The sequence below is a fragment of the Microcaecilia unicolor genome, chromosome 3 (assembly GCF_901765095.1).
Source record: "Microcaecilia unicolor chromosome 3, aMicUni1.1, whole genome shotgun sequence".
NCBI lineage: Eukaryota > Metazoa > Chordata > Amphibia > Gymnophiona > Siphonopidae > Microcaecilia > Microcaecilia unicolor.
In genome coordinates, this window is record NC_044033.1 from 197215127 (window position 1) to 197236952 (window position 21826).

General features: G+C 47.4%; 1 protein-coding gene across 2 annotated transcripts; it reads right to left on the minus strand.

Annotated features, from left to right (window-relative positions):
• Positions 1–92: 92 nt before the first annotated feature.
• RAD23A (RAD23 homolog A, nucleotide excision repair protein) lies at positions 93–14634 on the minus strand. 2 transcript variants are annotated; one of them, XM_030196995.1, is made up of 9 exons: positions 14405–14634; positions 6808–6969; positions 6228–6427; positions 5178–5233; positions 4393–4520; positions 2844–2919; positions 2495–2625; positions 2029–2193; positions 93–1844 (listed from the first exon to the last, which is right to left on the minus strand). In XM_030196995.1, exons 1-9 carry the CDS (start codon positions 14468–14470, stop codon positions 1731–1733), a joined length of 1098 nt encoding a protein of 365 aa, XP_030052855.1. In that variant the 5' UTR covers positions 14471–14634; the 3' UTR covers positions 93–1730. The 2 variants fall into 2 exon arrangements, with proteins under 2 accessions (XP_030052855.1, XP_030052857.1); XM_030196997.1 differs by lacking the exon at positions 14405–14634 and adding an exon at positions 8279–10831.
• Positions 14635–21826: the final 7192 nt, after the last annotated feature.

A 21826-nucleotide genomic window follows, 5' to 3' on the forward strand; every position in this document is an offset into this window, starting at 1 on the left:
AAGCTCTACACACCAATTCTGCCTTGTCATAGATTCTTTGGCTGCAGGCAGAACTGGCTATTGTGGGGTGAGTCCCAGTGATCACTCCACCTCTGAAGGGTGGCCTGGCATTTGAGTACTGGCAACTTTTTCGCTAGAAAAATTAACACACACACACTGCCTACAGTAGAGAAATACTTAATTCCACATCCCCCCACCCCACAATTTTTTTTTATTACAAATTAAGACCAAATAAGTCACTGCTCTAGGAAGTGTTTTTTTTTTTTTTTTTTTTAACTTTATTCACTTCACACCTGTATTCAAAGTCCTGCTGCTCCATCATCAGAGGTTTGGATCAGAAATTTTCAACATTCGCTGCAAGGTCCATTAATTCCATAAGGAAGCGCTCTCTAGGACTAAATTCTGACCCTAAACGATAAGCAAGTTGATGCCATAACAAGAATTGTGGACTGGATTCTTAGATTCTAACATGCCCTCTTGAGGCAACAGACAGGATCACTCAGATCTCCCTGCAGGAAGTACAACAGTAGCTGCTGCATACTCATCCACCCAAACCCTCAGGCCAAGCTATGGGTGGCAGCAAGCAGCTTTGCAGTTGGGAGAAAAGATAAAACCAGGACATTAAAAAGGGAAGAAGAAAAGTGGACATCAGGGAACAGCAAGAAGGAGCAGGTAATACTGTCAGAGAGGTTTCAGGGGGAGGGATGGATCAAAGCAGCAGTCACCTCCAAGGTCAGAGTTCTGAAGCTGGATTGGTTCTCTGGCTTTTGATAAATGTTATATCAGCATGTCTGAGCACCGCCTATAGAGAAGACTGCATGCCACAACAGGCAGACCTCAATGAGAGCAGCCTGAGTCTCCTCCTTCACCATGTATTGTGACTTAAAATAAATTGCCCCATTCTCAGCAGGCCTCCTATTTACTAGAGGCAACACTCTGGGTCACAGAAAATAGAGATGCTCAGCCTTAGGCAGAGCATTTCTGACCCAGAATGTTCTAAGGCTGGAAAGATCGAGAGGGAGAGTGGGTTTAGACCCCATGTTCACCTAGGAGAGGGAGGAGACATTACATTTAGTTTAGCTAATATAACCCTCACAAAAGGGTCATGAGTTTGAGTTAGGGGCACTAGCCAATCTTACGATCAAAGCATTTCAGGTCCCTATGCTGAGCATTCAAGGGCCGTCACCAGGTAAGGTTTCCAGAATACCCCTAATGAATATGCATGAGAGAGATCAGTATAGAATGGAAACAGTATGCAAACTTCCTTCAAGAATGTTCATCAGGAATATCCCAAATATCTGACCCACTGGCAGTCCTCGAGGACTTGGAGTGAGGACCAAAGACACAGAATCTAAGGAAGAAAGATGCTCCCCACCCCCCAAAAAAATCTACTGTGGATGTGGCATGTGCAATCCTAGCCCTGTGGTTCCCAAACCTGGCTGGGAGATTTGCATGTAGTGGAAGCAGTGCATGCAAATCTCTCACATAAGCATTCACTGTGGATATGCTGAAAACCCGACTGGCTGGGGTGCCTCCAACACCAAGTTTGGGAACCACCACCCTAAGTCCACTTCCAGATGGGAGAGGGGATATAACTTATCTGCTTGGGTAGCATGTATGACCAATACGACATACTGCTGCGTTCAGAGAACACCAATGTGCCTCTTAAATAAAGATGTATATATATTTTATATATATAAAAACGTATCCCCCACCCCACCGCTTTTCTATTATTCCTCATCTAAGTTCTGGCTCAGGAGAAAATTAGCAGCTAGATTTTCATTCTTCTCACAAGCGAAATATGCCTGGATGACCAAGCCCTCTGGGAATCCCAAAGCCTTTAGCTGTAAAATAAAGAGAAAGCATACAGTTACTTTAAAAATATTGAGCAGCTACACTGAAATGTGTTGCTCTGCCTGTTCCCCAACCTCCTACAGCACAGAAGTCACTCCAGCCTATGCTTCCAACCCTTTCTGCAGTTCTCTCACCCCAGTGCAAACTCATATCCTCCATTCCACAGCTCCTTACCCTCTCTATGGCTTCCTTTTCCTGTGGCGTCACCTGGATGTAATTCATCTGTGGCGACTCTTCCCCGATTGCTCCCAGGTCCCCCTCAATGTCAGCTCCATCACCTGGCTCCCCCACTGGCTCATTCAACATCTGGATGAACTGTTCTTGATGTTGGCTGATTTGCTATAAGAAAGGGAGATTTGTGGGGAGAGGGGGGTAAAGAGTGTGATGGGCACAGACAATAAAAAAGACCACACACCATCCTCACAAAACAAGGTTTATAGTCATTCTGTGACTGCCACCCCCTACTCATTCACCCAAGAAAGCAGCCACAAACCCAGGTCAAGAGTCAGACATTGCTTCCTTCTACGAAGAAGAAAATACCCTTGTTTAGACTAAATGTTAGTCAACTTGTACTGCGGTAACTAAGGAGATTATGACAGAGGGTGTGATGGCAGGCACTACCGCCTCCCCCCCACCCTACCTGTAGCAACTGAGGATTCTCTTGTCCCAGCTGTTGCAGAAGTGCTGGCAGGAGTGCTGGGTTCTGCTGGATCACCTGCCTCATGTTCTGAAACTGGGGCTGTCCCTGCAAAAACTCTAAAGGGTTTGCACCTGCAGGAAGAGACAGAAAATTAAGCGAACAGGTGAATTGGTAAAGCATCACTCCCAGCTTGGCAGAAAACAGACTTCTCCAATCTCATCTTAAGAACTCAGACTGCAATTTAAACATTTGCACCTCAGAAGAATCTTACAATGAGCTCTCTGAATATAAATGCACAATGCATTCCCCCACACTCTTCCTGCCTACCCACTATGAAAAAGCAACTCACCCTCTGAAACCTGGGGTTCTACTGGTTGGTTCTCCTCCACTGGCACGCTCTGAGGTTCAGGACTCCCAGGGATACCCTGGAAAATAACAGACTGTGTCAGTCAAGATCAGAAAAGGCAAAAGATGACTTAAGAATACAAAAAGGGAAGCAGGTTCCTTAAAAAAAAAAAAAAAAAAAAAGGAAAACATTTGCTGCTGGCATCAGTTAAGGCTTTTGGATCACTTTTGATGGTGCAGGGAGATGGGTTCATAGGGAAAGGTTTGCTTCCTGTCATACACAAGAATACTTTAAAAGAGAAACTAAGATCAAGCAAGCAAGCATAGCATCCGGTTCACAAATACCAGACAGATGCCAAGAGAGATGACAAGATTTCTCATAGCTCATTCATGATGTCCATAAATTATTAGCCAGGTGTAGACTTGGGAAGGCCTTTTCCTCCAAAAACTTGTCCAAACCTCGTTTGCACTCTGCTATGTTACCACAGCACCTGCTAATTTGATTTCCTTTAGTACCTCCAGACCAGCCCAGTCTGTGACTGATGGGTTGTGCACGCCTTCCAGCAGGTGGAGACTGAGAAACTGTGACTCTACAGAGAAACAAGAGCCCTGGCTAACTAGAGAAAAATCCAGTATTCTCAGTCTCCAGCAGGTGGTGAGCCCTTTGGTCTCTTCTCCCTCTCTTTTTTTCCTTTCTTGTAGGTTAAAAAAAGTTGGTTCCTCTCTTCATTAGGGTAGCAGTGTTGTTTCTGTGGGAGAATTATTTTCTTTAGTTAATCTTGGTTATTAGAGGCTAATGCCCGCGCTGGGGTCTCTACGTGCTTCTGGGGTGCTAAACTAGGGTGGCTGAGCCCCCCCCCCCCCCCCCCAGTTTTAGAGGCTTGACAGCTTGTCATCTGCCTAGTCCTCTTCATGGGAGAAGAGACTTAGGCTTGGTAGAGGCAGCAGAGTTAAAACCTAAGTTGTTTGCACACTTAATTCTTTATTTCTTTCCAATGAATACCAGAAAAGGGTAGGATTTGGTCTGGTTGGACAAAAGGAAAGCAATTTAGCAGGTAAGACCTAATTTCTCCTTCTTTAAAGTCCCTCCAGAGCATCCCAGAAGTACCAAAGTAGTGAAATCACAGGTGGGACCCTTGGAAACCTACAGACAACACGTCTGTGCCAAAGGCCGCATCCTGCCAAGCCTGAATATCCACTCAATAATTCTGGATGAAAGAACATGAAGACAACCAGACTGTTGTCGTGGAACCAGGAAGCCTTAAAATTGTGCATGCTCACCACGTCCACCACCTGCTGGACTGAGAAATACTGGCTGAGGGACTGCAGAAAGACTCTCAGGAATTCTCAGTCGCCACCTGTTGGTAGCGTGCATAACTCATCAATCTTCTCTGGACCGGTATGGAGGGACACTAAGGAAAAGCTCATTCCAGGAATCATATGATATAGCGCAAAGACACATAGGGCTCTGAAGGAAACAGATGCACAACTCGGAGAGCTCCATGTAAGAGCAAAGAATCCACAAGAGTCAGAATTAAATTCACAATACTCACAGTAAGAAGGTACTCCACAGCTCGGTGCGGGTTATTAAAGCTTGCCCTCAGAGCAGCTACCACCTTCTGGCGCTCGTACCCCATCGACATGATCTCTGTCACCATTGTCTCATACTCCGACCCTGTCACTGCCCAAACATCAAAGAATTGAAGTAACTGCACAGATAGCATCACCCCAAGTCCCATGGCCAAGGGAAGGGTTGGGTTAGCAGGGAACAAAAGCCATCCCCCATGCACCCCTTGAAAAAAAATAAAAGACAGAGGCGTGAAGAGAAACAGAGACCCTGCTAACAATTTCCTCCCTCGGTTAAATGAAAATACCCTTGCCAAACTAACCTACTCATGAGTTTCCCCATCCCCCCTTGTTGCTGTAAATTTTAAAAATTCAAAAGCTGTTACTACCATCATAGTGGAAAAGGAAGGTAGAGTGGTGGAGGTTTAGTGTCAAGTGAATCAAAAAAGCCAGCAAAGGGCAGTGCAGTCCCAATGCACTAAGATCTAATCGAGGTTCCCTTCTATAGTTTAGCTGCATTTATCCGGGTAAGATTTTCTTATCCCAATTAATTTTACCGGTCTTAGCACAGCAAAGGAAGCAACCAACTGTCCCCAAACTCAGTTAAAAACCTCAATGCTTCCCATCAGTCACAAGAGATACAGAAGGCAGGAGGAATCAGGATCCTAACCAGAAGTCACCCAGGGTACGTGCTGCCATGTTTCCCAGACCATGGCAGCGGGAATGCATGCACGCAGGCGGGTGGCAAGAAAGTTCTTGCACACGCACCTACCTAGCGTGGAGGCTGCATCCTCTTCCCGCCCGGCACTACCTGAAGGGGGAACAGAGCTGAAAAATTAAGAGAGAAAGTGTGTACACACCTTCCTTTCACATTCCTGGAGGCAATCACACGCAGGAGGCTCCCTTCCCTGAGCTCCAGGAACGAGCATACACCATCACTGCAATCTGAACTTCAGTTCCACGGGTCCTGCACCACACCCACAGTCTACCCTCCTTTCCCCTTGGGAGGGCAGCGGACAAGAGCTGACCCCTGCTGTACCACCAGCAGGCAAATTTTCAAGCATTAGGTTACTGTCCTGACTACCTGCCAGCCAGCACAAGCTATCTGTTCACACATGCACAACACTCCTCTTTGCCCATCCCACCCTGGCTTGCTCCATCCCACCATAAAGCATCATTGTGTCTGGCTGGTTGTAGCTTGTCAATGCTAAGTTCTGAAATGGATTCCCTGCAGATAAGTTCTTTATTGCAAAAACCAGTAGAAGTTTCAGATGAATGCAGGAGCTTTACAACCATGCACAATGTAGATGTTGTTTCTGACCTAGCTCTTACATTATAGCGTAATGTGGTTTTCTGATAACCAATAGAACAGCAGCAACCCAATTTCCCCTCAGGATGGAAAGCTATAGCCAGGGCTTCATAAAACCCACTCAAGTGAAACAAAGTCAGTCCAATTTCTAAGCTATCCACAATGACTATGCATGTCATCTGCATACACTGGAATCTCCACTACAATGCAAATCTTGTGCATATTTATGGTGGATAACCTAAAAACTCCACTGACCTTGGGTCATCAAGTAATGCTTAGAAAATCCTGACCTGAGGGAGAAAAGGTCTAGAGGCATTTTGAAAATGTTTGTCTAAGAAAAAAAACACACAAAAAGGGACATCACAGTGTTTGATAGACATTTTATCTACCAAATTGCTTTAACCACAACACACTAAACCAATTCACTCACTCACTCATTAATGCGATGGGTTTGGCGCCAACTCTACTTATTCTGGTTTAAAGGTGCAGCAGATACTCTCAGCTGGTACTTACTAGGTGGTGGATTCAGGTGCTGGGGACAAAACCTCTTCAGCAGGATTCCGGGTCATTTCCTCACTGGGGGCAAGCGATGGCGAAGCCGTGGCAGTTGGTTCTGGCACTGCATTGACACCAGCAGTCTCAGCAGGGTCCTGAGTGGCAGGTGTAGATGCTGCCTCTGTGCAAGCGGCCTGAGGGGGCGAGGAGGATTTAGCCTGGGGTTGGAAGAGAGGGAGATTTGTAAGCAAAGACACCGGGAAACAGAAGGAAGAGTCTAACCCCCAGAAACTAATTGGTATCCATTACCACACCACATGCTGTGTGTGGGGGAAAAAGAAGAGCCAAGGAGAATGCAGAAGTGGACACCAGAAGCCACCAGAACAAATCAATATAAGTACTGGTCTCTGGTGCACAGTATAGTGCTGCATCAGAAAAGACACACAACAGTTTGTAGTCTCTGCCAGAACTACAAGAAATGACACATCACTGAGCAAAACCCAAATCACAAGCAAACTTTTAGCTCTACCTAGACTCCACAAGGAAACTTCACTATACACACAGTCCCTCCCTCGCCCATTTTGCACCAGGACGTTACTTTTGTCACCATCACCACCACAAAGTTCTTCTCGTCAATCTTGTAATCTGCAATGGGAACAGCATCGCTCAGGATCTTCCCAGCATAGATGAGCTTCTGGCCAGAAACCGGGAACAGGTCTTTACCCTTTTCGGCCTCAATCTTCTCTTTCAAGACATGCACCTAGAAAAACAACAAACATTGAACTATATGTAGAATTGTGAAGCACTGTGTACGACTGGTAGCGCTATAGAAATGATTTATAGTAGTAGTATGTGGAAAAGGAGAACAAAAATCCCATCAAACATCATCATATATACTAGTAAAAAAGGCCCGTTTCTGACACAAATGGGGCGCTAGCAAGGTTTTCCTCGGAGAGTGTATGTTTGAAAGAGTGTGAGAGTGACTGTGTGAGAGAGAGTGAATGTGTGAGTGTGTGACAGAGAGAAACTGGGTGCGAGTGTGTCTGAGAGAGTGTGTGTGTGAGAATGAAAGTGTGTGCCATGGGCTCCCCCCCCCCTTCCTCCCAGTTCCAGGGTTGTCCTCCCCCTCCCTCCCAGCTCCAGGGTCACCCCCGCCCTCCCTCTCTCTCTCTCCCCGAGTTCCAGGGTCATCGTCCCCCCTCTCTCTCTCCGAGTTCCAGGGGACAAAGTTTCAGGTTCCCCCCTCCCTCCTAGTTTCAGGGTCCCCCTCCCTCCGAGTTCCAGGATCCCCCCCTTAGGAGCGCGACGTCACATGCATGAGGGTGTTGTCGTCCCTCCCTTCCAGTTCCAGGCCCCCTACCTCCAAATTTTAAAAGTCATCTTCACTTACGCAGTCAGGCTTACAGCGGCCGGCAGCAGCAATAAAAGGCATGCAGGCTCGGCCCTTCTCTCTCTCAGTACTGGTCCCGCCCTTGCAGAAACAAGAAATGAGGGCGGGACCACAGTTGAGAGAGAGAGAAAGGTCGAGCCTGCATGCCTGTTACCGCTGCTGCCGGCCGCCGTAAACCCGACTTCACAAGTGAATTTGACTTTTAAAATTTGGAGGTAGGGGGCCTGGAACTGGAAGGGAGGGACGACAACACCCTCATGCGTGCGATGTCGCGTTCCGTTGCCTGGCAACTCTGCAGCGTTCCCTTCCAGTGATTGGTCTTTACGAACACGAAGTACATGACGTCATTTCGGCAGATGGCTACAGCAGGAGCACGAATGCTTCAAGGCTTCACTTTCACAGAGTCAGCTTCAGAACGTTGGAGGTGCTTTTTATTATATAGGATGTGTACCTCCCATATATCATTTGGGGGGGGGGGGGGGGGGGGGGGGGCAGACATGCTCATCGTTTCTGTAACAGTAATGCACAGTCAATACACCAATTGACAGCAGTTCTGCATTTACTTCTATAAAAATCAATAGGATCATTAAGAATAACGTTATGTAATTTCTGCACTCTTGTTAAAAGCTAGTAAGAAGAATGAGATACGAACATAGTCTGTAACTGCCAAGTTGCTTACCTGGTTAGCCATACCGCAGGTGACATCATCCAATGGCGCCAATTCTAGGGCTGCTCTCCCAGAGCTCAGGCGGCTTTGAGCATGCTCTCATTTTCCTAGGAAGCTCCTCCTCTAATATGTTGTAAGGCAAGAAGTGGCTACAAACTTCAGGAGAGGCCAGTGAACTGTGTTCATTTATCCTGCCGTCCACAAAGCAACAATGCTTTTGCCGTGGACAAGCTGGAAACTGTCAGCCACAGGACAGGTTAACTCCAGAGCCGAGGACTGCAAGTAGATGCTTCGTGTTGCATGAATACAGTCGGTATTTGGAATCCAGATTTATCTGCTGTGGGAGCTTGAAGCTGCCAAGGAAAATGTGTAGGGCAGTCTTGCCAAGAGATAGTAGCAAAATAAATACGAGGACCAGGTAGCTACTTGCACATATAAACAAGTGATAAGAAACTTATGTTGGCTATAGATACACCATAGCAAGTTGGCGGCTTTCAAATTATCTAGGAGGAGAATTTGCTGGGAGGACAGTCAGATTTCTTCCACTAACTAATATGGTTGCTGTGTTAAATCCAATTCAAAGTACAGAAGCAAAGGATAAGTGGAAGAGCTGTTGACTCTTTGCCATGTTGCGTCTTGTTTAGATACAGTAAAAGAACTTATCTATAGTTCTTTCATGCTACATGCAGAATCAGAAACATGAGTACTACTATAGACCGATTTTCTAGGGTGATCTTCAGTAGGAAATTTAAAATAAGTCTGTTTATACTACCCTGTTATACTGAAGCTGTATACATAACACGTGGGGGATACAAGGCTTGTAATTTCACTAATTCAACAGGCAAAAGTGATGCACACTAAAAACAATGCATGGCACAAAAAAAGAATTAGTAAAGCCAAAAGTACACGTTCAAAAGGATGTTGTATAAGCTCTGCTAGTGATGTTAAGAACCCCCTTCCCTGCAGTATGGGACCTTAATAGTCTCAGCTCATAAGAGGGTTAACCGACTTGAAACCTAAGTGTTACACAGGGGGCACATACAGAATGCTGACATCTTTAACTCCAATGTCAATGGGTAAAGAAATAACATAAGAGAACCTGACTCATGGCTATTATTTCTATGTGGGTTTAAGATCTCCTAGTGACAAGCTGTCTAGTAATACTTCCTGTAAAGGTTAGGGTACAGGAGAAGCCATCCTGTTCCCACTACAGCCCACCAATCCAGCAAAACAATTCCCCTTTCAGTGAGCAGAATGACTCCCAGGGTTTGAGTGGTTTCAGATTCATCTTTAAACCACGTGGAGCAGTTAGAAGCTTGTGTGCTGCAAATACATCTAGTGCTATTCTGCCCCCCACATAACTCTTAGGGCAAAACTGGGGCATTTCATGTTTTTACTTAGGAACAAGACCAAGGAGAATTATCCCCTTAAGTTTGCATGGGACCTGCACATCAGGACATTATTCTTAAGGGTCACATCTGTGACAGTCTGTCTATAAGAGTATTATGCTTTCCCCACAGATATTTCTTATTTCTAAAATTTGCTTAACTACCATTTTGACAAATGCCCAAAGTGGTATAAGATATTAAACACTAATAAAAAAACAAACAAAATTGTAAAATGTGTTAAGAACAAGTCGAAAACAAGCAAACAAGTAAAAACAGGCAGCAAGGAATGATGCATAATCCTAGAACAAGCTGCAAACAAGTAAAAACAGGCAGCAAGGAATAATGCATACTCCTACAACTGCTGCATTGATAGGAACCTTTGCCTCCCCGTTTGTGGCTGCTGAACATCACTGCTTTGTTGTGTTTGCACCATGGTTATGCTATCAATGATCTAGCTTTACAAATTTGGGGCGGGGGGGGGGGGGCTAATAGACCATTCAGAGTTATAACATTTCTATAGAGAAATTAAATGCTGTATTATTGTCATTTTACTCTCTTCTTTCATATGGTTTGCATTCCTTTCCTGATTATTTTGGTTTTATTGTTATTTTAGCTTTTATTTATTTTGGTTTTATTGCTATTTTAGCTGTTATGTACCACTGTTTATCAATAAACTTAAACCTTGAAATTGTGAGTGCAAACAATTTAACATAAGGATTCAACTAAAATTTTAACACCAGGGTAGTTACATGGAGACTTAAGGGCACAACACAAACAATGTAGGCATAAACGTAGGTAGTCGTGAATCAGACTAGAGATTTTGGGCGAGGGAGATCATTTCTGCTTTCTAAAAGAGATTAAGAAAAAAAAACCTGTCCCAAAAAGCTTTTTAAATATGGCCTCTGATGAATACTAGTCAGTGAGTGGGTCAAGTTAAAAAACAATTTGGATGGATTGATCATGAACCATATCAAGCACATTTACCTCCAGCAAGTCAATCATTCATATAGAAAATATGACTGAAGTGAATGTAAATTATTACTTTTGTCCAGTACAATTAGATATTTCCAATTTAGCATTTTCCTGAATTTGAGGTTTTGCAAATCTAAAACTGGACAAAAGCCTGTACTGAATCTTTGTTTGGACTCAAGCGGGCATATTTTCAAAGCACTTAGCCTTCCAAAGTTCCATAGGTTTCTATGGAACTTTGGAAGGCTAAGTGCTTTGAAAATATGCCTGCAAGGCGTGATCAAATACGGATCCAAGATGGCCGTGATCTGCTAAGACGCTGCAAGTAATTTTCCTGACTGATAACGATAATGTCTAAACGGAGAGGGAAAGTGGCGGCCAGAGCCCCCCCCCCCCCCCCCCCCCCCCCCGCTACCTCCACCCTTACCTGGGCCGATGGACCGACATATGCGACCGTTGGGAGTTGGTCAAATTGGCGGAACACTGCCGGTAGGGAACGCCGGCATAGTGGAGACTTCGGCTTCCCCCGGCCTTGATAGTACTCTCAGCCCTGCTGAACGCTCACCACCTCCCTAACCGGTTGGAGCTAGTTCCTTTCTATCGGAACCGACAGGGTCGCCCCAAGTGGTTGAAACGGGCCCAGAACAATGCCGGTTGGAAGTCTCAGTTCCAACGGAGAAGGGAATAGAGGGCAATTTGCCCACAGAATCGCCACGGATTGAGGGGAGAGGAGCTGAGGCGGAGAGCAGGAGTCGTGGACAATTTACTGTAAGGTACGAACTTCCGAAGGAGTTAGTAGACAAGCCAAAAGAAGTTACTCTGGAAACATTATGGGACTTAATGTCAGCCCTAGCTCAAATGTTTATGAAACAGACTAATGAGGTTACAGCGAGAGTAAACTCTCTGGAAATTGACTCACAAACGAAAGGGGAAGAAATTAAGGTTGTGAATGAAAAAGTTATAAAGATGGAACAAAGAATTGAGAAACTTGAGACTTTACAACCAGTAATGATGAAAGATCTGACAGATCTTAGGATGAAGGTGGAGATGTTTGATAATTATACTAAAAATCATAATTTGAGATTTGTCAATTTCCCAAGAATTCCAAATATTTCTCCTCTCGAGATGTTAAAGCGTTATTTGCGGGATATATTGAATATACCGGATCAGAACTTTCCACCACTATCTCAAGTATATTATATACCAGGGGAAGACTTGAATTTACAGACTTTAAAACAAATAGATGTTTCTCTTTTGCTTGAAACTTCTGACACTGAACAAGCAACCGCCGCCACATTGGTGGCGACGGTTGCACTGTTACCCGATAAGAATTGGATTTTCCGTTTATTTTTCCGCAATAAAGATAAACCCTTTTTAGGGTTTAAAGTACTGTTATTTCTGGATGTCTCTAAGGAGACTAGACGACAGAGGAAACAATTTTTACTCCTTAAGCCTGAAATTCTGCACCTGGGAGGTACTTTTTTTTTTTTTTTTTTTTTTAGATACCCCTGCAAGTGCATAATAAGGCTGGGGGATAAGAAATATGTATTTACAGAGCCTGTCCACGTATCGACGCTCATAACCTCAGCAAAAATGGAAAAGCGTGGAAAATAATCAACTCACCTTAGCAGAATATGCATTACTTGAAAATTTTTCTTAGAATAATTTGTCTCCTTTTTTTACCCCAAAATCTTGGATCCATTAATTATGGACTTGAGTGTAATTTTTCCTTTTGAATAAGTTAAATAGTATTTTATTTTGCTTATCACCATTTGCAAATTTCTGTAAAGCATGCACTTTCCTAAACAAGATGTTTCTTGTACAATTTTGCTTAAATAATAAAAAATATATATATGCCTGCAAGGTTACCTATGAGAAACTCTGATTGGGAAAAATGTTGTCTAATGTCATGTAGTAGAATGGAAGGGCAAGAGATAGCCACTAGATGGTCATAACACTGGAGCACTCTGGAAAAACTGATCTTCCCACCACCAAAACATGTAGAGTCAAAAAGTAGGTCTGTTTTTCAGTTCCTTACTCCATTAGCCTGTCTTTTTTGGTCTGGATACTAAGAGGCATATTTTCAAAGCACTTAGCCTTCCAAAGTTCCATAGGTTTCTATGGAACTTTGTTGGCTAAGTGCTTTGAAAATATGCCTCTTAACTGACCACTAATATGGCTGGTAACGTTTTTGAGAGTAGAAAGACCTCCTATAACGAGGTGTTTGGGACCTCCATGCTGTGGATGACTGGTCTGGCGGATCTGACAGTGCCTCAAGAGCGGCATGTTTTTTTTTAATTTCATCTAGAATTTCGTCAACCCTTTCGAAAAGTTCTTTTCCAGTACAAGGGGCATTAGCAAAATGTCCCTGGACGTATTCACTTAGTCCAGAGGATCGTAACCAGGCCATCCTACGGGCACCAATTGCCACAGCCGCTGTTCTAGAGGATGTATCGAACGCATCAAAAACTGAACAAACCAGATGCTTAAAGCACTCCTCCATATGTTGAAAGATCAAAGACAGACGATGTTGGGTGCTTAATGAGCTAATAAGAGACTGTGCTTTTTCCAAAGCTGAGTAGAAATAGCACAGTAACTGGTACTGGTGGGCTGAAATGCGAGAGTTGAGCATTGCACCCTGGAAAACTCTCTTTCCCACCAAGTCCAGGGTTTTCAGATTTCTGTCTGGAGGTGTGTTACAGCCAATGTACATGAAATTGAGTAGTTGGTCTACAAAAAGAGACTTGTGAGGCAGTTGGGGTTTGTCATATCCAGGGGTCGACTGTACTCTGTATTTGGTTTCTAGCCTTTTAGTTACAGGTGGACTAGACATTGGTGTTTGCCAAATTTTAGCTTGTAGATCTAACAGGAGCTTGTGTATTGGTAGGGTAACCGGTTCCTTGGGCAAATCTAAAATGCTGCGTAGTAGCTTATTTTGTAGATACTGCTCATCCTTGGGAAATAAGGATAACCGTTTTACTACTTTCTGGGTAAGTTGTGGGTACGTCATGGCTTTTGATGCTAGAAAATTAAGATCAGAGAGTTTCCCTAGAGACGCCATTTTCCGATCTCCAGCAGTACAGTAATCTACAGTGCTCGCAGAACTCCAGGGGTCACCGGTCTCTGCAGGAGACGAAGTCCCCGGCGTGGCTTCTGCAGAGCAGCCGTGTAAATAGCGGGATCTCAGGCGCAGGAGGTCTGGCTGCTCCACGCGGCCAGAGCCTCTTTCACTACCTGGGGCGCGCGGGGATCCCCAATCGTGGCCACGCGCGCACGTTCTATGGCTACTCTTCCTGTCCGTCATAGTGACCAGCGCGACGACGACCACCACCACCGCCGCGAAAGGGAAGAGAAACACACAGCTCGGACCGTCTACTACAAAGTAGTCCAGTGCTTTGATGGAAAGAAGAAAGAGCCGCCCACGGACCGTACAGAAAGAGAAGAACGAGTTTCAGCTGCGCATGCTCACTCAGTCACACAAATCCGGGAGAACAGGGCGCAGCCTGATGACGTCACAGGACTCTTCCTCCTCCTGGCCTGGTGAACACAAGGTTTAGTGGGAGAATGGAGATTTGTCCATGTGCCGCTGCCTATAACGAGCCCGGAAAAGGGGGAGCAACGGCGCAGAGTGTGGGAAATAAGGTTAGCAAGCAGCACCCCTACCCACCATGCTCAGCACTTCTGGTTTTATTCGCTATCCACACTCGTGCACCACCTGCGCTCGGGTCCCTACAGAGAGTAATAACGCAACAGCGGAGAGCATTAAACGATCCCGACTCACCGTCTCGTAGGGCTCCATCTCCACGCGGAACGTTTGCTGCTGTAAGGTCTTTAGGGTGATCCACATTATGTCGGAAGCAGCAGACACTCAGTGAGCGAACGGGGGGGGGGGGGTGGACGACAGCAGGTAGCCGTTAACGGACGCCGCTTTTTTTTTTTTAACCACTGACACCCGAGTCCAACATGCAATTCACGCCGCCGCCATCTTAGCAAGCCGCTGCGGTGTACGTCATTTCCGCCCAGGAGGAACGCTCGATTGAATCTGCCCCGAATGAGTCGCGTGCTAAGGAGGAGCTGTTTAATGAAGCCCCGCCCCTTTGCTAGGTTGTGGGATTCAAACCCAGAAACCTTCCTAATAAAGTGCAGTTTACGCTTCTACATTACTGTTTCTTTTTTGTATTTTGCAAAATCTTGGAATAAAGAAACTTAGACTTAATATAGTTCAGTTCGTCCAAGGGAAAAATCTGAGCTTTAAAGTTGTTTCTGGTGAATTACAAAAAATAATCACCCCAAAATGACTCCTCTAAATAGTGTCTAAAGAATAGTTATAAAGTGGATATTTTACTTAACATTAAACAGCAACGTTTAGTTTTTCATGTTAAACTGCCAATTAAGTTACATCAGCAATCATCTTACTGCACTGGTATGAGAAAAAATGTGTGTAGTCAAACCAACATTTGTATAGGCATACATCGAAAATAAGTGATGCCTAATCCAAATGCTTCAAACAATCATTGAAACTAAACAAAGATAATGAACTTAGCATTGTCATTCAAGCTGCCTCACATTAGTCAAGTGTTCAATTCTGCATTTGGGACCATAGGTCCCAAATCCTGGCTGTTAAGGCTCCTGCTGGTTCAAGGCCCTATCAGGATGGAAGATCTTGCTTAGTTTTGTATTGCAGCTTGGCTGAGGGGAAAAAAGGCCTTTCTGGTAAGGTGATTTCTACCCTGTTAAATGTCAAGGAAGCATTTATTTTGGCATGCAGGGGTAGCTTAAGGATGTTGTCAGGATCAGCAGCAGGTTTGGTATTCCATGCAGACTAGTTTTAACAGGAGCCTAGCCTAGATGTTCTCTAAGGTGCAGGTGGCAACATTGGTAGGTGGCATGAGATTGGCTTCTTCAGAGGTATGATGCCAATCAGACCTCCTTATCACCACCACAGTAGCACCGTGGGATTTTAATGTCTTCTCTTGGGCACAGTAAGGGCTTCTTTTGAGCCAGTAGAGAAAAGGGTTTTTAAATATCTTAACTTTGGACAAACTGTGGGCAGTGGCTGGGAGTACTTTGAGGCTCAGTCCTGGTAAACACAAGGCTCATGTCAGACCACAGTTTGGGGGAGGCGCAGCAACACCTACATCAACTGGATGGGAGGAGGGCTTGTTGGGAGTACACATCAGCTGGAGCATTTCCATGACTGCCCCTTAAAGATGAACAGTTAAACCAAGCTCAGGCAGCAGAAAAAGCAACAACTGGTAGAGTATCAGCTTACATGGTCAGAACCCCTCATTAATTGGACCAGGAGACAGACAGCTTCTTGGGTAGAAGTGCAAGGTGCTGCTGTGCTCATCCTCTGTGAAGTACAAGCAGCCAGGATGCAAGGGCCCAGCTGCAGCAGTACTGCTTTGGAAACAGGACTCACATGTTAATTTGCTTTCCTTTAGTAGCTCTAGACTGGCTGAGAGTCTGCTCTCTATTTTAGTATCTGAGTTTTAGGAGCATGTCTTTAGCTTAAATGAAAACAGAACATAAAATGGGAAATGTTTAGAATCCATCTGCTGTTAGAAAAACAGTGATTAACCAAGCAGGATATACAGCTGCACCAGAGCCACAATGGCAACTCTTCCCAGCCAAGTCAGAGCCATCACTGGAGCGCATTCCTCTCCTCCAGGCTCATTTGCTATGGCTGACACACTGCATCATGACTCCAGCACTCCCACAACATCCCTCTCCTCAAGCACACCAGTCAACAGCACCCCCGTCACTCACACTAGGGCCCACAAGCTTTACAGCAGTGAAGGCTATACACACGTCACAGTACCTAGCAACTCAACCTCTGTACTCACATTGATGCTCCTCAGAAACAAGCACCAAGAGAACTGAAAGGAGTTCTATAATTAGCTTTCTTTTGCTGTTAAGCCGTCATTTACTCAGGGTGCCCTGTAAGCTAGGGACCCTAACAACACAACCCTCTGACCTCACACAAAGGTTCAGCATGGCCCTTCGCAGGAGGGTGGTAGTGGAAAGGGAACCCCTTAGAACCAAAGACCCAGAGATGTCTCACTTAAGTTTTCTATATTCCCCTGCAAGGCTTAACTCATGGATCCAGAACAGCAGCTGCTGGGGGACTCATACTACTAACTGCTACTTATTTCTATAACACTACTAGACGTACGCAGCACTGTACACTTGGACATGACGAGATTGTAAGCTCTGTCAAGCAGGGACACAAAAGATAAGAGAATATTAAAGTGAGAACGATAACATAAAGGGTGATGAACAAAGGTTGTGAGTTAAAAGCATCAAAAAGATGGGCTTTTAGCTTAGATTTGAAGACAGCCAGAGATGGAGCTTGACGTACTGGCTCAGGAAGTCTATTCCAGGCATAAGGTGCAGCAAGATAAAAGGAATAGAGGCTGGAGTTAGCATTGGAAGAGAAGGGTGCAGATAGCGAATGATACATACCTGTAGCAGGTGTTCTCCGAGGACAGCAGGGTTGACGTTCACGGCAGCCCCCACCAACCCGGAACAAAACTTTGCGGGCGGTCCCGCACGGACCCGCCCACCACGCATGCGCAGCCGTCTTCCCGCCCGTGCGCGACCGTTCCCACTCAGTTGAATGACAAGCAAAAAATGAGTAAAAACGCAACTCCAAAGGGGAGGAGGGAGGGTAGGTGAGAAAAATCAGCCTGCTGTCCTCGGAGAACACCTGCTACAGGTATGTATCATTCGCTTTCTCCGAGGACAAGCGGGCTGCTTGTTCTCATGACTGGGGTATCCCTAGCTCTCAGGCTCACTCAAAACAAGAACCCAGGTCAATTGAACTTCGCAACGGCGAGGGCATAACAGAAATTGACCTACGAAGAACTGAGTGCAGCCTGACCAGAATAAATTAGGGTCCTGGAGGGTGGAGTTGGATTTAAACCCCAAACAGATTCTGCAGCACCAACTGCCGCGTCGGGTATCCTGCTGGAGGCAGTAATGTGATGTGAATGTGTGGACAGATGGCCACGTCGCAGCCTTGCAAATCTCTTCAATAGTGGCTGACTTCAAGTGGGCCACCGACGCTGCCATGGCTCTGACACTATGAGCCGTGACATGACCCTCAAGAGTTAGCCCAGCCTGGGCGTAAGTGAAGGAAATGCAATCTGCTAGCCAATTGGAGATGGTGCGTTTCCCAACAGCGACCCCTTTCCTATTGGGGTCGAAAGAAACAAACAATTGGGCGGACTGTCTGTGGGGCTGTGTCTGCTCCAAATAGAAGGCCAACGCTTGCTTGCAGTCCAATGTGTGCAACTGACGTTGAGCAGGGCGGGTATGCGGTCTGGGAAAGAATGTTGGCAAGACAATTGACTGGTCAAGATGGAACTCCGACACCACCTTTGGCAGGGACTTAGGGTGAGTGCGGAGCACTACTCTGTTATGATGAAATTTAGTATACGGAGCATGAGCTACCAGGGCTTGAAGCTCACTGACCCTACGAGCTGAAGTAACTGCCACCAAGAAAATGACCTTCCAGGTCAAGTACTTCAGATGGCATGAATTCAGTGGCTCAAAAGGAGGTTTCATCAGCTGGGTGAGGACAACGTTGAGATTCCATGACACTGCAGGAGGCTTGACAGGGGGCTTTGACAAAAGCAAGCCTCTCATGACTCGAACGACTAAAGGCTCTCCAGAGATGGCTTTACCCTCTACACGAAGATGGTAAGCACTAATCGCACTAAGGTGATTCCTTACTGAGTTGGTCTTGAGGCCAGACTCTGATAAGTGCAGAAGGTATTCAAGCAGGTTCTGTGCAGGACAAGAACGAGGTTCTAGGGCCTTGCTCTCACATCAAACGACAAACCTCCTTCACTTGAAAAAGTAACTCTTTTTAGTGGAATCCTTCCTAGAGGCGAAAAGGTCCACCGAGGGAGTGCCCCACTCTCGGAAGATCTTGCGTACCACTCTGGAATGGAGCGACCACTCGTGCGGTTGCATGACTCTGCTCAGTCTGTCGGCCAGACTGTTGTTTACACCTGCCAGGTATGTGGCTTGGAGAAGCATGCCGAACTGGCAGGCCCAACGCCACATCCCGACGGCTTCCTGACACAGAGGGCGAGATCCAGTGCCCCCCCTGCTTGTTGATGTAATACATTGCAACCTGATTGTCTGTCCGAATTTGGATAATTTGACAGGACAGCCGATCGCTGAAAGCCTTCAGTGCGTTCCATATCTTTTTCCTGGAGAGACCACAGTCCCTGGGTGTGAAGCCCATCGACATGAGCTCCCCACCCCAGGCAAGATGCATCCGTCGTCAGCACTTTCGTGGGCTGTGGAATTTGGATTGGGCGTCCCAGGGTCAAATTGGTCCGAATGGTCCACCAGTGCAGTGAAGTGCGGCAACTGATGGAGAGGCGGATGACATCTTCTAGATTCTGGTGGCCTGGCACCACTGGGAAGCTAGGGTCCCATTGAGCAGATCTCATGTGAAGACGAGCCATGGGAGTCACATGAACTGTGGAGGCCATATGGCCTAGGAGTCTCAACATCTGCCGAGCTGTGACCTGCTGAGACGCTCTGGTCTGGGAAGCGAGGGACAGGAGGTTGTGGGCCCTCGCTTCGGGAAGAAAGGCCTGAGCTATGAATTCCAGAGATTGGACTGGCTGGAGATGGGACTTTGGGTAGTTTATCACAAACCCCAGCAGCTCCAGGAGGTGAATAGTGCACTGCATGGACCGGAGAGCTCCTGCTTCCGAGGTGTTCTTGACCAGCCAATCGTCGAGATATGGGAACACGTGCACTCCCAGCTTGCTTAGATACGCCGCGACCACCACGAGGCACTTCGTGAACACCCATGGGGCAGAGGCGAGCCCAAAGGGCAGCACACAATACTGAAAGTGCCGTGGCCCCAGGCGGAATCTGAGATACTGTCTGTGAGCTGGCAGTATCGGGATGTGAGTGTATGCGTCCTTTAAATCCAGGGAACATAGCCAATCGTTTTTCTGAATCATTGGTAGAAGGGTGCCCAAGGAAAGCATCCTGAACTTCTCTTTGACTAGATATTTGTTCAGGCCTCTCAGGTCTAGGATGGGGCGCATCCCCCGTTTTCTTTTCCACAAGGAAGTACCTGGAATAGAATACCTGGCCTTCCTGCCCGGGTGGCATGGGCTTGACCGCATTGGCGCTGAGAAGGGCGGAGAGTTCCTCTGCAAGTACATGCTTGTGTTGGGAGCTGAAGGATTGGGCTCCCGGAGGACAATTTGGTGGAGGGGAGGCCAAATTCAGGGCGTATCCACACCGCACTATTTGGAGAACCCACTGGTCGGAGATTATTAGAGGCCACCTTTGGTGAAAAAGTTTTAACCTCCCCCCCACTGGCAGATCGTCCGGCACGGACACTTTGATGGCGGCTATGTTCCCATGGATCCAGTCAAAAACCCGTCCCCGGTTTTTGCTGTGGAGGCGCCGGGGGCTGCTTAGGCGCACGCTGTTGACGGGAACGAGCGCGCTGGGACTGTCCCTGTACCTGAGGCCTTCGGGCCGGCTGGGTGTACCTACGCTTGTTGTAGGCGAGCGCGCTGGGACTGTCCCTGTACCTGAGGCCTTCGGGCTGGCTGGGTGTACCTACGCTTGTTGTAGGCGTAGGGCGCAGCCTGCCTGGTCCGGGAAAAACGTCCACCTGCTGAGGTGGATGCTGAAGGCGCCCGGGAGAGCTTGTCGAGGGCGGTCTCCCGCTGATGTAGTTGGTCCACCAACTGCTCGACCTTCTCACCAAAAATATTATCCCCCCCGGCAAGGAACATCGGCAAGCCGCTGCTGGGTGCGGTTGTCCAGGTCAGAGGCACGCAGCCATGAGAGCCTGCGCATCACTATACCTTGGGCCACAGCACGAGATGCCACATCACAGGTGTCATATATACCCCTGGACAGGAACTTTCTGCACGCCTTCAGCTGCCTGACCACCTCCTGAAAAGGCCTGGACTGCTCCGGGGGGAGCTTGTCGACCAGGTCCGCCAGTTGCTTCACATTATTCCGCATGTGTATGCTCGTGTAGAGCTGGTAGGACTGGATGCGGGTCATGAGCATTGAAGATTGGTAGGCCTTCCTCCCAAACGAGTCCAGAGTGCGAGACTCCCGCCCCGGGGGCGCCGAGGCGTATCCCTCGAACTTCATGCCCTCTTGAGAGCAGAGTCCACGACCGCCGAGTTATGAGGCAATTGAGGCCGCATTAACTTTGGGTCTGAGTGGATCCTGTATTGGGACTCAGCTTTCTTGGGGATGGTGGGATTAGATAAAGATCTCAACCAGTTCCGAAGCAGTGTCTGTTTGAGGACATTGTGCAACGGTACCGTGGAGGACTCTCTAGGTGGTGATGGATAGTCGAGGACCTCGAGCATCTCGGCCCTCGGCTCATCCACAGAGACCACGGGGAAGGGAATGCAAATAGACATGTCCCTGACGAAGGAGGCAAAAGAGAGGCTCTCAGGTGGCGAGAGCTTCCTCTCTGGTGAAGGAGTGGGGTCGGAGGGAAGGCCCACAGACTCCTCTGAGGAGAAATATCTGGGGTCCTCCTCCTCCCCCCACGAGGCCTCTTCCTCGGTGTCGGACATGAGCTCCTGTAGCTCAGACCTCAACCGGGCCCGGCTCGACTTCGAGGCACCGAGTCCTCGGTGGCGTCGTTGAGCGGTGGACTCCCGCGCCGGCGGGGATGAAGCTCCCTCCATCGACGGGGACTCCACCTGCGTGGCGGTCGAGACCGGCACCGCAAGCGGCGTCGAAGGCCTCGGCACCGGGCTAGAGCACCCCCAGCGCCGGCACAGTCTGGCGCATCAGCCCTTCCAGGATCCCCGGAAGGATGGCTCGGAGGCACTCGTCCAGGCCTGCTGTCGGGAAAGGCGAGGGGGGCGGTAGAGGTGTCTGTGCCGGAAGCTGTTCGGGTCCAGGAGACGGCACCGAAGTGCTGGTGCCCTGACGTAACAATACCTCTACCATCGAGGGGGAACGCTCCTCCCGGCGCTGCCGCTTCCTTGGCGTCGAATCATCTCTGGAGCCGGTGGCCACATGCGCCGTGGGCGACCGACAGTGCTTTTTTGTCTTTTTTCGGTGCCCATCATCGGCGCTCGGCGGTACCGAAGAGAAGAAGGTAGATCCCCCTTGGGTCCGACAGGGTTCGGTCCCGAGGGCCCTGGGTAGAGGGAGTGACCGGGGCCAATTGCCCACG

Coding starts and splice junctions, on each gene's coding strand:
- RAD23A (XM_030196995.1), bottom strand. CDS start 14,470: ATGTGGATCACCCTAAAGACCTTACAGCAGCAAACGTTCCGCGTGGAG. Junction 2,194..2,494: donor AGAATCCTCAGTTGCTACAG/GTAGGGTGGGGG, acceptor CCTTTCTTATAG/CAAATCAGCCAACATCAAGA. Junction 1,845..2,028: donor AAAAGGAAGCCATAGAGAGG/GTAAGGAGCTGT, acceptor TTTATTTTACAG/CTAAAGGCTTTGGGATTCCC.